A 12988-nucleotide genomic window follows, 5' to 3' on the forward strand; every position below is an offset into this window, starting at 1 on the left:
AAAAGATTCATTTATATCTCGTTATAAGAGGAAATTATAAGATTTTGTAAATCATTAGATTTTCTAAAAACAAATTTTAACCTTGTTACATCTGTACAATTTGCCTTAAAAAGATAGCTACATCAACCAAGAACAAAAAAACAACAGAGATACAGATACTAAGATATTAACTAAGTTAAGACATACAAAGAAAATACATAAAAACTACAGAAGAACTTGACTTGTTGTGTGGTTTTCCTGCAGTGTGACCTGAGCAGAGTACTGTAACAACGGAGTGTTACGGAAACCAGCAGGAAATTCACACCTGAGCTCCTCAACAGGACTCAGGAAGGTCACGTTGGTCCGGATCATCCATGTCACAAAGTTCTTCAGGTCGGCGTCACAGTGGAATCGGTTCATGGTCAGATCGAGGATGCTGAGCGAGCGGAAAGCAGCCGGGTCCGGGGAGGCGATGAAGTTGTCGGCGAGGTTGAGCGCCTTCAGACTTTTGGGCAACTCGTCCGGCCGGAGATACGTCAAGGCGTTGGACGAGAGGTCCATGGAACGCACCGACGCCAGACCCTTAAAGACGCCTCCGGGAAGAGACCGCAACGCGTTGAAGCTCAAGTTCACGACTTCCGCGCGTCCGAAACCGTCAAACAGGTTCAGACACTTGCCCTGAGACCAAATGGTCTGCAGGGAGCTGCCGCGAAGGTCCAGGAGTTGGAGATCGTTTGGACCGATCGGGGGACCTTGTGTGCACCACCTGATTGTGTTTCCTCCAACGGAGAGAGACTGGAGACGTTTCAGCCGAGTCATGAGAGCGTAAACGTCCCCCAAGTCCTTCAATCTGTTGTCTCTGACGTCCAGATGTTTAACGTTGCCGGCAAACCGAGCGACGCCGCTCACCGACGAGGACGCCAACCTGTTGTCGTTCAAAGAGAGACGATCCAAACTCGGTAAAGACTCCGGGAAGCCTATGTCTCGTATCGCGTTCCCCGTTAAAAGCAGCGTCTTCAACCGGGGAAGTCCCCGAAACGAGCCGAAGCCCAGTGCGCCGATGTGATTGTACGACAAATCCAACACTTCCAGGTTCGTCAGAGAAGCAAACGTGTGAGCGTAGACTTCCCCGAGCAGGTTGTGCGACAGGTTGAGCTGGTTCAAGTGACCTTGAAGACCTCTGAAGGCGTTTCGGTGAATCTGATTCACTCTGTTCTGGGAAACGTCAACATGCACGACCTCTCTCAGCGGACTGAAAACCTCCTGCTGCAGTGCAAATATTCTGTTTTTGGACAGGTCCAGCTCCAGGACTGAGCTGTTCGCCAAGCCCTCAAAGGTGGTGCGGTCCGGATCGGGGAGGTTATTGAAGGAGAGTCCTTTACCGATGTGTCCAGAGAGTTTGAGCTGGGAGATCTTTGTGCCGTCGATCGCTCTGAAGAACCGCTTCAATCCGTCCAGGCTGAGCCCGTGGTTGGACAGGTCCAGGGTCTGAAAGGACATTCCCCTGAAAGGATTCCCGCAGTCAAAGCCGTTACGGTTCAATACTGACTTCAGGTTCACGACGTTGAAGCGTTTTCCCCGGAAAGCCACGAGGTCTGATTCACATATGTTGCTGATTCTGTTGAGCTGGAGGTCCAGATCTTTCAAGTGGCTCATGTTAGCGAAGAACATGGCGGGCTGGAGTCTTTTTATGCGGTTACCAAAGAGGTTCAGAGTCTCTAAAGAGGACAGCGGCTCCAGGAAGTTCTCCTTCAGGATGGACTCACCCAGTGAACAGTAACCCAGGTGGAGCCACTGCAGACTGGACAATCCCTTGAAGGCCCGAGGCTCCAGCTGGAGGCCGACGTTGAAGTCCAGCATCAGCTTCTTCAGACGTCTTTGTTTTACGAAGGTGTCGTTTCTGATCACGAGCGACAACACAGACTGTTTGCCCAGGTCCAGCTCCTGCAGCTGCTCCAGACCCGACAGCGAGGATGAGTTCATCTCGCCGATGCGGTTCATCGCCAGGTAAAGGTGCGTGATTCCTGGAGGGAGCGCAGGGACCGAGGTCAGGCGCTGGGCGGCGCAGTTTGCGACGGAGCCCCGAATGAGGCATGATGGGAAACATCCAGGCACCTGAGAGAGGATGAGAATAGAAGTTGTTATTTTTTGATGGATACTGGACCCTTGACCTGCCTTTGACCTGCCTTTGTCCTGCCTTTGTCCTGCCTTTGACCTGCCTTTGACCTGCCCTGGGATCTGAACCAATGACCTTCTTGGTCACAGGGTGTCCCAAGGACATTTAAGATGTCATCTATTGTAATTGCTCTTCTTCTTTGCTTAATGTAAACTATATTTTACATTAAAAGAATTAAAAAATCAACAACACCATTTCCCTTCAACTCTACGATCTAAAGTTAAATATTAAATATATTAAATAACTCGAAAACAAGAAAATGGTTGACACACTTTGAATTAAGTATTGTTTTCATATCACATATAAATTAATCAATGAAGCTGTTACAGATTAATTAATTTATATATGAATCCATGAATATATACGGTCAACGTAAAGAGACAAAAAAAAAAAAATAAAATATTTTATACAATGCTATACATTTTTTACCCATATTTTTAAAAATAAAACACTGAAACTATTTTATAATCCCTGCAATTTGTATTTATTTATTTAAATGTTATTGTTATTTTATTTATTTGTTTAATGTTATTATTATTTTTATTTATTTATTTAATATTATTATTATTTTATATATTTATTTATTTATTTATTTAATGTTATTATTATTTTGATTAATAAATTAATTATTTATTTATTTGAATTGATTACTAATTAATTAATTGATTAATTAATTAATTAATTAATTGATTAATTAATTATACTTACATTTATTTGATTTTGTACTGATTTCAATTATTTAAAATTTTTAAAAGGCACTTTTAAAACCACAAAATGATATAATTTGTGTATTTACAAACAGTGTGTATATAAACAGTATATTATCATATAAAAGGATGAATTATAGAATACTTACACTATCATTTTGTGTTCTAAAAACCTAGATTGTTCTCGTTCTCTCTTTTGCTCTTTAAACTAACTTTACCTTTAAACTTTAACATGCCTGTTTTAACCTGTAATCTGTTAAAATTCCGTTCACAGAGTTTGTTTCCGTACCTGTAGGAGAACACAGATAGTGACCAGCTGAAGACACAGCAGCCTCATCGTCGTCTTCTTCTTCTTCTTCTTCTTCTTTTTCTCTGCAGCCCTTTTTATCTGTGTGTTTGCATCACTTGTGTTGATCATGATGACATTGACCCTGCTGCGTAAACATGACGCTGAGCGGCATTTCCCCCCCTTTTTTTCCCCTAGTTCGTTACTGTTGTTGTGCAGAATCCAGATTTGCACCAGGAGGGGAAGTCCATGAATTCACATGTATACATTCTGTTGTTGTGAGCTGTTTGTGTTGTTGTTGTTGTTGTGTACAGGGGCGACACTTACAGTACACTTTGTTTTACACAATATGCAGCAATGTTTATGGAAACGTATGAGATTAGAGATTAGATTAGATTTGACTTTATTGATCTCACACTGGGGGAAATTCAAGTGTTGCAACAGACAACACGTTTGGATGCAAACAGTATGACTATAAGCAATATATACAAATGCAAAGAATAGAGTATAATAAAAATGCAAAAGGTGACTTTATAAATATCAACAAGTACTAAATGACACTAAAAATAGACATTAAACCAGCCAATTTACAGGTTAACAAGTGCAGTGACACACAGTTATTGCACATAAAAAGAATATTGCACATGTGAAATTGAGTACGACAGATCCACGTGAGTAAGTACAGATTTTGCGTCACGTTTCCCCTCATTATTTCAACACATTCTTTCAATAAGATGCTTTTTTCCCCCCTCACAATTTCCATTTTCAGATTTTCCTTTACCATTAAACATAGTAGATGTGGTAGAAACATGCAAAAACTGAGCTAAAAAATAAAAATAAATCTAAAAACCCTATTTAATTGGTGAAATAACTCGAATTCATGAAGTTATTTTGCAAAATAATGTTGGTTAACACTTGCCACAGAAACTTTCTCTCCTTTTCTTTGTGATAATCTGCCCAAAACACTGCAGATTATCAGTGTGTGTATGTGTGTGTGTGTGTGTGTTATCACACTAAGATGGTGAATTTCACAACCTCAGCAGAATAAAGGTTTGTCAAACACAATCAGAAGAATAGAAACACAATCTGAGGTTAAATGACTTCATTTGTTTTAGGGGTTTTATAAAAGAAATACTTTTGTTTTTATGTTCTTTCATTTTAGCGGTTATGCTAACTTTTATTTTAGCAGTTAGTCTTCTAAAATAAATACGCGTTTTTATGCTCTTTCATTTTAGTAGTCATGCTATCTTGTATTTTTATTGTATTCTTACAAAATAAATGTGTGTTCATGTTTTTTAGCGGTTATATTTTATTTGAGTATTTATTCTTATAAAAATAAATACACATAGTTATGTACTTGTACTTTATTTTAGAAGTTACGCTTACAAAATACATTTGCGTTTTTATGTTCTTTAATTTTAGCGGTTATGATGTATTTCATTTTAGTATTTATTCTCATGAAAATAAATACACATGGTTATGTACTTTAATTTCCGCAGTTTTAATTTTTAGTAGTTATTCTTAAAAAAATAGATGCGCGTTTTTATGTTATTTCGTTTTAGCGAGTGGGTTATATTTCATTTTATTTAAAAAGTTATGTTTATGAATTAAAAACATGTTTTTGTGTGTTTTCCTTTATCATTGTGTCGTAGCCACATGCGTAGAATAAATCGGATACATTTTTGATTCGGGTCAGGTAGTGACACCTGCTGCTCATTTGTAGGAATGACAGGTGTGTGTGTGTGGGGGGGGGCTTTTTTCCATTGGCCCCCATTATTTCCTGATCCGCCCATGCATTTTCCCCAGTGTATAAGTGTGCTTTATTGAATTTATGGATTATAACAGTCAGATTATTTCAGTTGTTATTATTCATAATTTTGGTAGTAGCAGTGAGTGACAGGCAGGGGGCGTGGCGAGGGGGAGGGGCCAAGGAGGCGAGTGACTTCTTTCAAAAATAGTTCATCATCAGTCACCGGTAAGAGCAGCAGCAGCAGCAGCGGCGGCAGAGGTGCTGGAGGAGGCGGGTGTCAAACATGGTCCGCTACGGAAACACATAACGGGACCTGGAAGGGGGGGGGGAGAGGGGGAAGGAATTTTACTCAAACCGAAAAGAGGAGACTTTTTTGAGGCGGCGAAAAGAGGAAGCGGACGTTAGAAGAGGAGAAGAAGAAGAAGCAGCGGTAGCGGTAGCAGTAGCAGTAGCAGCGGCTAACGTCAGCGGCACACACCGTGTTGATGTTGGGATTTGGCGACGGATACCTGCCGCGAACAGTCCCGGTGAGTAGAACCGCAGCGTCCGCGGAGAGTTAATGTGATAAATGTGAGTTTTTGTGACTTTTAATATGAAAAACTAAACATTTCCTGCCTAGTTTTTGAGAGCTTTTAAGTACACACACACACATATATATATATACACAGTCACTCGTGGGGGAACAAGGTGAACGGGGAGTTAAACTTTTCTACAACATGGCCGCTCACATGTCACACAGCTTCCCAGAAGTAGGCAGAGCTAAAGAAATAAAAACATGTATTTACAGTAGAAGAAAAGGAAACTTTATTTAAATATTTATATTCAAATTTCTGAGGAAAAACACCATGTGGATATTATGACCAAAACTATCCAGTGAGTCCATCCCCCCTCACTTCCCATCGCTGTGTTGATTCATAAGTCATGCCCACTTTTTTCAAATCAAAACCACTATTGGTGTCCTCTTCTGTGGGAGGAACGATGTTCCATTCAAAACTTGGAGTTTTACATTCCCAGACGTATCGCTACACGAAAATGGCTGTGTTTTACATAGTTTGTGTCCTTAAATTGAGGTCAATATTGTCTGTAGAATAATTCGGCATACTTTATATTTAGAGTTTGAGTGGATGTGGGTGGAACGATATCCCATTCAAAATCTCTCGTTTTTTAAATTACCAAGTTTGTCCTTTTACACAAGGGCTATGTTTTGTATAATTAAATGCTTTTATTGAACTATATACTGCACAATAAAGGATTCGGCATACTCTATATTTAGGATTTGATGAATTTGTTGGTGGCCTTGTCTGTGGGTGGAACGATATCCCATTCAAAATCTCTCGTTTTTTTACATTCCTAGATTAATCGTTTCACATAAGGACATTGTTTTACATAATGAAATGCTTTTGTTGAACTATATATTGCACAATAAAGGATTCGGCACACTATATTTAGGTTTTGATGTATTTTTGGTGTCCTTGTCTGTGGGTGGAACGATATCCCATTCAAAATCTCTCGTTTTTTACATTCCCAGATTAACCGTTTCACATAAGGACATTGTTCTACATAATTAAATGCTTTTATTAAACTATAAAGTGCACAATAAAAGATTCGGCGCACTCTATATGTGGGATTTTATGAGGTTTTTGGTGTCCTTTGATGCGAGAAGAACGATATTCCATTCAGAATCTGTCGTGTTTACATTCCCAGGCGTATGGCTTCTCATGAAGACATTGTTTTGCATAATTTAATGCTTTTCCTGAACTCAATAATACCCGTTGGGATATTCGGCATACCTCAAATTAAAGGTTTATTGAAGGTGTAGTCAAGCTGAATGGAAACAGATACAGTACTCTCACTATAAGTACTCATTGGTGTCATATATACAGGTTTATCACATCTATTAACAAGTTAAACAAGTTGCCAAAGTCTTTATAACAAAAATGCATTTGATAAAAATGACCTATTTGATGATATTATAATTATACTATGAACAAACGTAACTACACTTGGTGAATTTGATTTTTTTTTGGCGTATTCTGGCAGGTTGCAGAGGTTGCCAAAAGCGTTGCTCCCTGTGGAGGAAGCTCGAACAAGAGATTACAGTAACTGTCGAGCCTTATTCCCTTGTAGCTACATGTTGTGTACTTAAATCGAGGGGTGGGCAATTTGTTTACATCTTTAAAGGAGCAAATTAGAGAGGGATAAGACAGATTTCCCAGAATTCTCCCTCTCCCTCTTCATGTGATAAGCATGCGTTTCACCTGTATACGTTACCAGCTCCCCCCCCCCCCTTGTCATCTCATTCATAACATTTAATCTGTCATTGTCCGTCTAGAGCATATGGAAATGTTTTGGAGTTTGTGCATTTACAGTAGTGCTGCTGTGTGAATCGTGTTACTGTCTCCACTGTGGGTGGGGAGATAATCGCTGTCAGGGTGAAACCTATAATTAGAAGCAGCCCTTTTTCTCTCCAGCCTCTAGTTTATATAATTTCTCTTGAATTAAATTATAGTGTAATTTAAGTATTCCTTGTTTTTGTTTGTCGGATCGGTCGCACGGCGGCCCCCTCCAGAGCCCCTCCACTCGTTTGACCGAGTCGATTCTCAGAATTGCGGTAAAGTGTGTGTGTGTGTGTGTGGATTGATAAAAAAAGTGCTTTATTTGAGTAACGGCTTGTTTTGTTTCGCCCGCAGTGTTTTGCCAAGGTCACTGATGTTCGCTCTGTTGTTCCCCCCTGCACTCTCTGTTCTGTTTGTGCATTGATCTGCTGTTGAGCTGCATGTCTGAAACTGTGCGAGGCTAGTTCAAATACTTGGATTATGCCTTTATCATACACACACACACACACAGCACCGAGAAAGTTATGGTGCGTTCCGTTTATGTCGGAAGTCGGAACGGAGAGAGATGTCAAAAAATGTATCTCTAGCTAACTATTGTTAGCAGTAGCAGTAGATAACGGCGCTCTTTGTGGTATTTTGCATATTTAAACACCATAGCAACGTCGACGTGCATAGAAATTAAATGCTAATATGTGTACGATTGACATATGCTGCGTTCTTTTTTAATTTACATACATTTACTTTCCAGACAGTAAAAACCATGGATGCAACGTTTATCCAGTTATTACCCTCTTACTAGATTACTAAATAAACTATTTTGAGTGTTTTTTCAATAATCATAGCAATTTTTCTGATTTTTCAGCTTCTTAAATGTGAATATTTTCTCATTTCATTGCCGCATACAACAAAGAAATCATTAAAACTGAATAATCTTTAGTTTGTTTGTTGTCTTTCAACAATTTCGGACTTTTTATGGACCAAACAAGTATTTTCTCAATTGATGGATTCATCTATGAAAATAACCAATTTTTTTATCGATACAAATTGAACAGTAATAATGTGACAATGTAATGTGATATCGTATCGCGACTTGAATATTGTGATAAAATCTCAGCGCTACTTAAATATCATGATAATATCTTATCTTAAATATCCTGATATCTTATCGCGACTTAAATATCGTGGTAATATCGTATTGCGACTTAAATATTGCGTGATAATATCTTATCGTGATTTAAATATCGTGATATATCTTATCGTGACTTAAATATCTTGATACATCTTAGCACGACTCATATATAGTGATAATATCTTAACGTGAATTAAATATTGTGATATCTTATCGTGACTTAAATATCGTGATAATATCGCATCGTGGTGATTCCCGCGCCGACAGAAAGTCATAGAAATTTTTCACGCTGCAGTTTTCTTTATGGAATGAAGAAACATTTTTGTCTCTTGAAGACACTTCCCCACATCTCTGACTTGTCTTTGTTTTTGTCTTTCGCCCTCTCTTCCTGTGGCTTCCTCTCTCTCTTTCTCTCAGTGTGTGACTCAGGCTTCCTTCCGGCCTCTCAGCACATCTCGATTCTTCTTCATTTCTTAATATCTTCCGTTTATGATCACTTCCTGCTTTATTACTCTCTCTCTTCTCATTTACTCCCTCCTGTCTCTGCAGCCAGCACGATCACCTTACACTTTTCTCCAGGAATTTGATTCTATCCACATTACACACTAAAAGAAACCTTACTTCCAGTTTAGTCACAGTCTAATAGTGCATCATGATTCCGTACAGACGGAAAATGGCTGTAGTAAAATGAAACAAAGGACTGTGGTAGTGGTGGTGGGGGTGGCATGTCGCTTCAGGTATGAGAGAGAGACTGTGAAATATGATCCATGAGCTCGGTTTGGAAGCTTATCAGATGCAAAAGATGTTTGAAAATATGACAACAGGAGAGCACAAGGTAGTTTTCACCAGCTGCAAAAGGATGTTAAAGTTTTTCTTCTCTAGTTTCTGCTGAAGTCCTCTGTGTTTTTTTGTCTTTTTAGATCATAACCAACTCTTTATCAACCAGTTGTATCGTCACATTTTGAAGCCTCTTGAATCGCGATTTGCCGTAAGTTCAGAGGACTCTTATCGGATAATGCTAGCTGTCAGTCACGCTGGCGTCCGCTCATTCGTGCTCTAAATATTATGATTTACTAAACTGACATCATGCACAGTTGAAGAAGATCTAATACCATAAACTTCTCTTGGAAATGTTAACTCATTATATAAATAAAGTGTGTTATCTTCCCATTGACCAATATAGCCCCTCCCCCTAGTGGATATTCAATGTATTGCCACTTTTTGGTCGGCTTAAAGAAAATATGCTCTATGACAAACACACTGCAAGATAATTTGTTGTTTTCTAGAGCTCAGTTTATGGCAAAGAAACAGTTTTTTGTACTGTATGTGAACTTTTTGAAGTAGTTTCAGCACCAAGGGTCCCATTTTTTGGCACCCTTTCCTTGGGATACTAGGCTAAAATGGTACAGTAAGGTTAGCTGACTGGGCGACAGAAAAGCTATCGTGTCGCAGTCGTTGTCGTCGTACCGTATTTACGCCACGTATGTCACTGATGTGGCCAATTGGGCACAACAGAAACCCCGATTACCAAGAAAAGGTGCTGTTCTCTCCCCGACCCTGGGCTTTACCAGTCCAAAGTGTACCAAACCGAACCGTACCATGATGAAAATACGGCATGAGAAACTTCCATTGTAAATAATTGTCCTTTGTCTGTATGGTGGTTAAAAGTGTTAAATACCATCGAGTCATTGTTCAGCCCTGGTTTAAGAGCCTGACCAGTTTTTCCCCCACCTCTCCCCCGTGACGTTGCTAGCTGCCCGTTTTAAACGCGTAACCAGATACGAGTCGGAGTTCTGTTTTTACCTGTCCGTCCGTCTGTCTGTCCGGGCGACAAACCCACCCTGGAGTCATGCCGGGTCAGTTGGGGTTGGTCTCTATGGCAGCGCCGCGGTTCAAAGGTCAGCTGTAGGAGTGAGGAGATCGCAGGAGAGAGGGATTTGCTTTCGGTCCAACCTGTTTCTATTCAGCACAGATTCAGGACTTAAAGGCATGTGTGTGCGTGTGTGTGTGTGTGTGTGTGTTGAACTATGTTTTTGCTTAATAGTTAAAATCACAATAAAAGCCAGTTGAAATCAGTTGATGTGGATTATTATTGAGATTAATGTTGGATAATTAAAGACTGAGTTTAAAGATGAGGTAATGTTCCTCTGGTTTTGCATGCAGAGTAATTAGTGGTTTTGTTTGAGGCGGTGTCTACAGTTGTCTACTGTATGTGTGTGTGTGTGTGTATATATATATATAGTATATTATGTATAACACACACAGTGGTCAGTGCTGTCAGTGCAGACTTTGAGAATCCCGAGCAGCTGCGAGTGGTAATGTGCTCATGTGGCATGCACGGTGGTAAACACCCTCTCACCCTTCTTTAGTACCAACTCGTCTGCCTGACGCCTGTCCCTCGATCAGTGTCTTCTTCTTCTTGTACTTCTACTTCTTGTGTTCCACTCGTGGACGTTTAATTTGTGGATTTTACCCACAGAACTGGACACAGAGGTAATTTCTCTTTGACGTTTGGCTTCATTTACCGGCCTGTAGTGCATGTTTCAGAGCAGATGAACAGGTGTGTGTGAGAGTGTGTGTGTTGTTTGTTTTTAAGGACCATTTGGCCTCTTCAGGTGTCGGGACTTTTGAAGTGTAACCACTGTTCTGATGTGTTTCTGAAGTGTGTGTGTGTGTATGTGTGTTGTTTCTGCACAGGTGCACTCGTTGGGTGGCCTGCATTGATGCTAGACTCCGCCCCCTTTTACATGCACTCACACACACACACACACTCACACTGAAGTAAAAGGAGAGAGAGTTCAGTGAGACTCGTACGTTGAGAAGTGGGAGGGGCATCCCTGGAACTTAGCACTGCATTAACATAACGAAATATAATGTCAGTGCCGACTTTGCAGCGAGACGTGCTAATGTTTCTATAATTCAAAGCGATGTGATGTCTGCACTTGATTTAAATAAATCAATAAATAAATACATTTGTGATTTGCGAGCACCTGCGTTCGAACGCATGCTCCTTTTTTGTGTAATTTTATATGAAAATCCCCATCGAATTTATAAAAACCCCTCAGTGTAACAGCGATTAGTCAATTAATCAATGAGCCAAACTGCTTATTAGTAGTAAATCATGTTTTCACACTTAATATAAACTACATTTGAATTATTAAAAAAAAAATGTAACCACAGGTAGATTGTGGACAGGAGACTCTGCCCTTCTATGTGTCAAACAATTGGAATTATTTTGTTATCGTGATTTTCACATCGTCCCATAGCAAAATTAGATTTGTTGTTTTAGCATTGCTATAATGACCTTACAGTATAATTATTTCCTCAATCGCTTTACTGGAACACATTCAGAAAATACAGAAAACGTGTAGTTTTTAAAAAAGCACCTTCTGTTGGTTAAAGTATTTGATGTGACCTCCTCTTGCACTGTAACAACCCTGACTCTCCTGGAATGTGTCCTTCTATTTCATGTCCACATACACAAATATAATAAGTCACATCATTTTAATCCATTTGAACACTAACTAACCCACATACTTTGACAGACAACAATGCTGAGCTGGTGTTGCCCTCAGACTTTGTGCACACTACTACTGTATGTCTCACTCTGTGTGTGTGTGTGTGTGTGTGTGTGTGTGTGTGTGTGTGTGTCCTCTGGTGTCTCCAAAGAGCCTTTAGACGTCTTTGTCTGCAGACTGAAAAGACTTTTCAGGTTGTCTTTCTCTTCTCTCTGTGTGTCTCTCTCTGTCAGACGTCCGTCATTGAAGCTCCTCTTGTCCTGTGTGACCCCCTGACACAGAGAGGTACGACCACACACACACACACACACGCACACACACACACACACACACACATTAAGAAAACCGTCTTATACACTCACCTTAACAGTGTGAGTGTCTTTATTATATACTGAGTGTATTTAAGGGCAACGTGTGCTGTTTGCATGTTTGTTTCTGTAAAGCTCAGCAAATGTCAGCCTTCATAAAACACCGTGGTGCAATGGCAGCAGCGTGCAGCAGCACCACCCACACAAACACAGTATGCTCCACTGTAGTCAGCTGTACACACACACACACACACACACACACATCCACCCCCCACTTCTACCTCATGTCTTTTACTTTCGAAAGCTCAAAGACTTTGACGAAAAACACAAAAGAGTAAGTAGAATTTGTAGCTGAATTCCTGATAAAAGTAACTTTTTGTAAGTTTGTCTTTGTCCTTTTCACCAAAGGACACAACATCTAACACAAGTTTGAGTTATCATCGGAAATTGTCAGTAATATTACCTTTTAAACTCATTTACAAATGACTTGTTGTAGTGGGATTGGACAATAGATGATTTAGTTGTGCATAGCAACAAAACTCTTGATTTAAAATGATATTTTTGAAGACCCCAACCGCTATTTCACTTGTTATGTTTGCTGAATATATATATAAACATTGTGAAAGTGATTTATTATGAATGTGACATGACATTTATCATATTGACCCATCCTCCAATTCTCAAAATACTTATTTTAAAATGTTTACATCCATGTATAAGATCAGAGCAGTGTAAACACTGCGTGGTGATAGCCATTTACTGATGACAACTTTATTCTCAAAATGTTCCGACTTTTTTC

At 39.7% G+C, this 12988-nt stretch overlaps 2 protein-coding genes across 2 annotated transcripts in view; one reads left to right on the plus strand and one right to left on the minus strand.

Moving 5' to 3' along the window:
- Positions 1–204: 204 nt before the first annotated feature.
- On the minus strand, positions 205–3199 carry LOC310934817 (toll-like receptor 5; the record flags this gene model as incomplete). Its single annotated transcript, XM_083898615.1, has 2 exons — positions 205–2094; positions 3152–3199. 2 exons carry the CDS (start codon positions 3197–3199, stop codon positions 205–207), a joined length of 1938 nt encoding a protein of 645 aa, XP_083754741.1.
- Positions 3200–5143: 1944 nt separating this feature from the next.
- The window catches only part of LOC310935079 (dystrobrevin beta-like), a 30867-nt gene continuing 23022 nt past the window's right edge, over positions 5144–12988 (plus strand). The window contains exons 1-3 of the mRNA XM_083898914.1: positions 5144–5425; positions 10733–10856; positions 12115–12166. The gene's annotated coding sequence lies outside the window, so the exon portion shown is untranslated. The remainder of the gene's footprint in view (positions 5426–10732; positions 10857–12114; positions 12167–12988) is intronic.

Source organism: Microchirus variegatus (genome assembly GCF_963457635.1).
Source record: "Microchirus variegatus genome assembly, chromosome: 12".
In the NCBI taxonomy this organism is placed as follows: Eukaryota; Metazoa; Chordata; class Actinopteri; order Pleuronectiformes; family Soleidae; genus Microchirus; species Microchirus variegatus.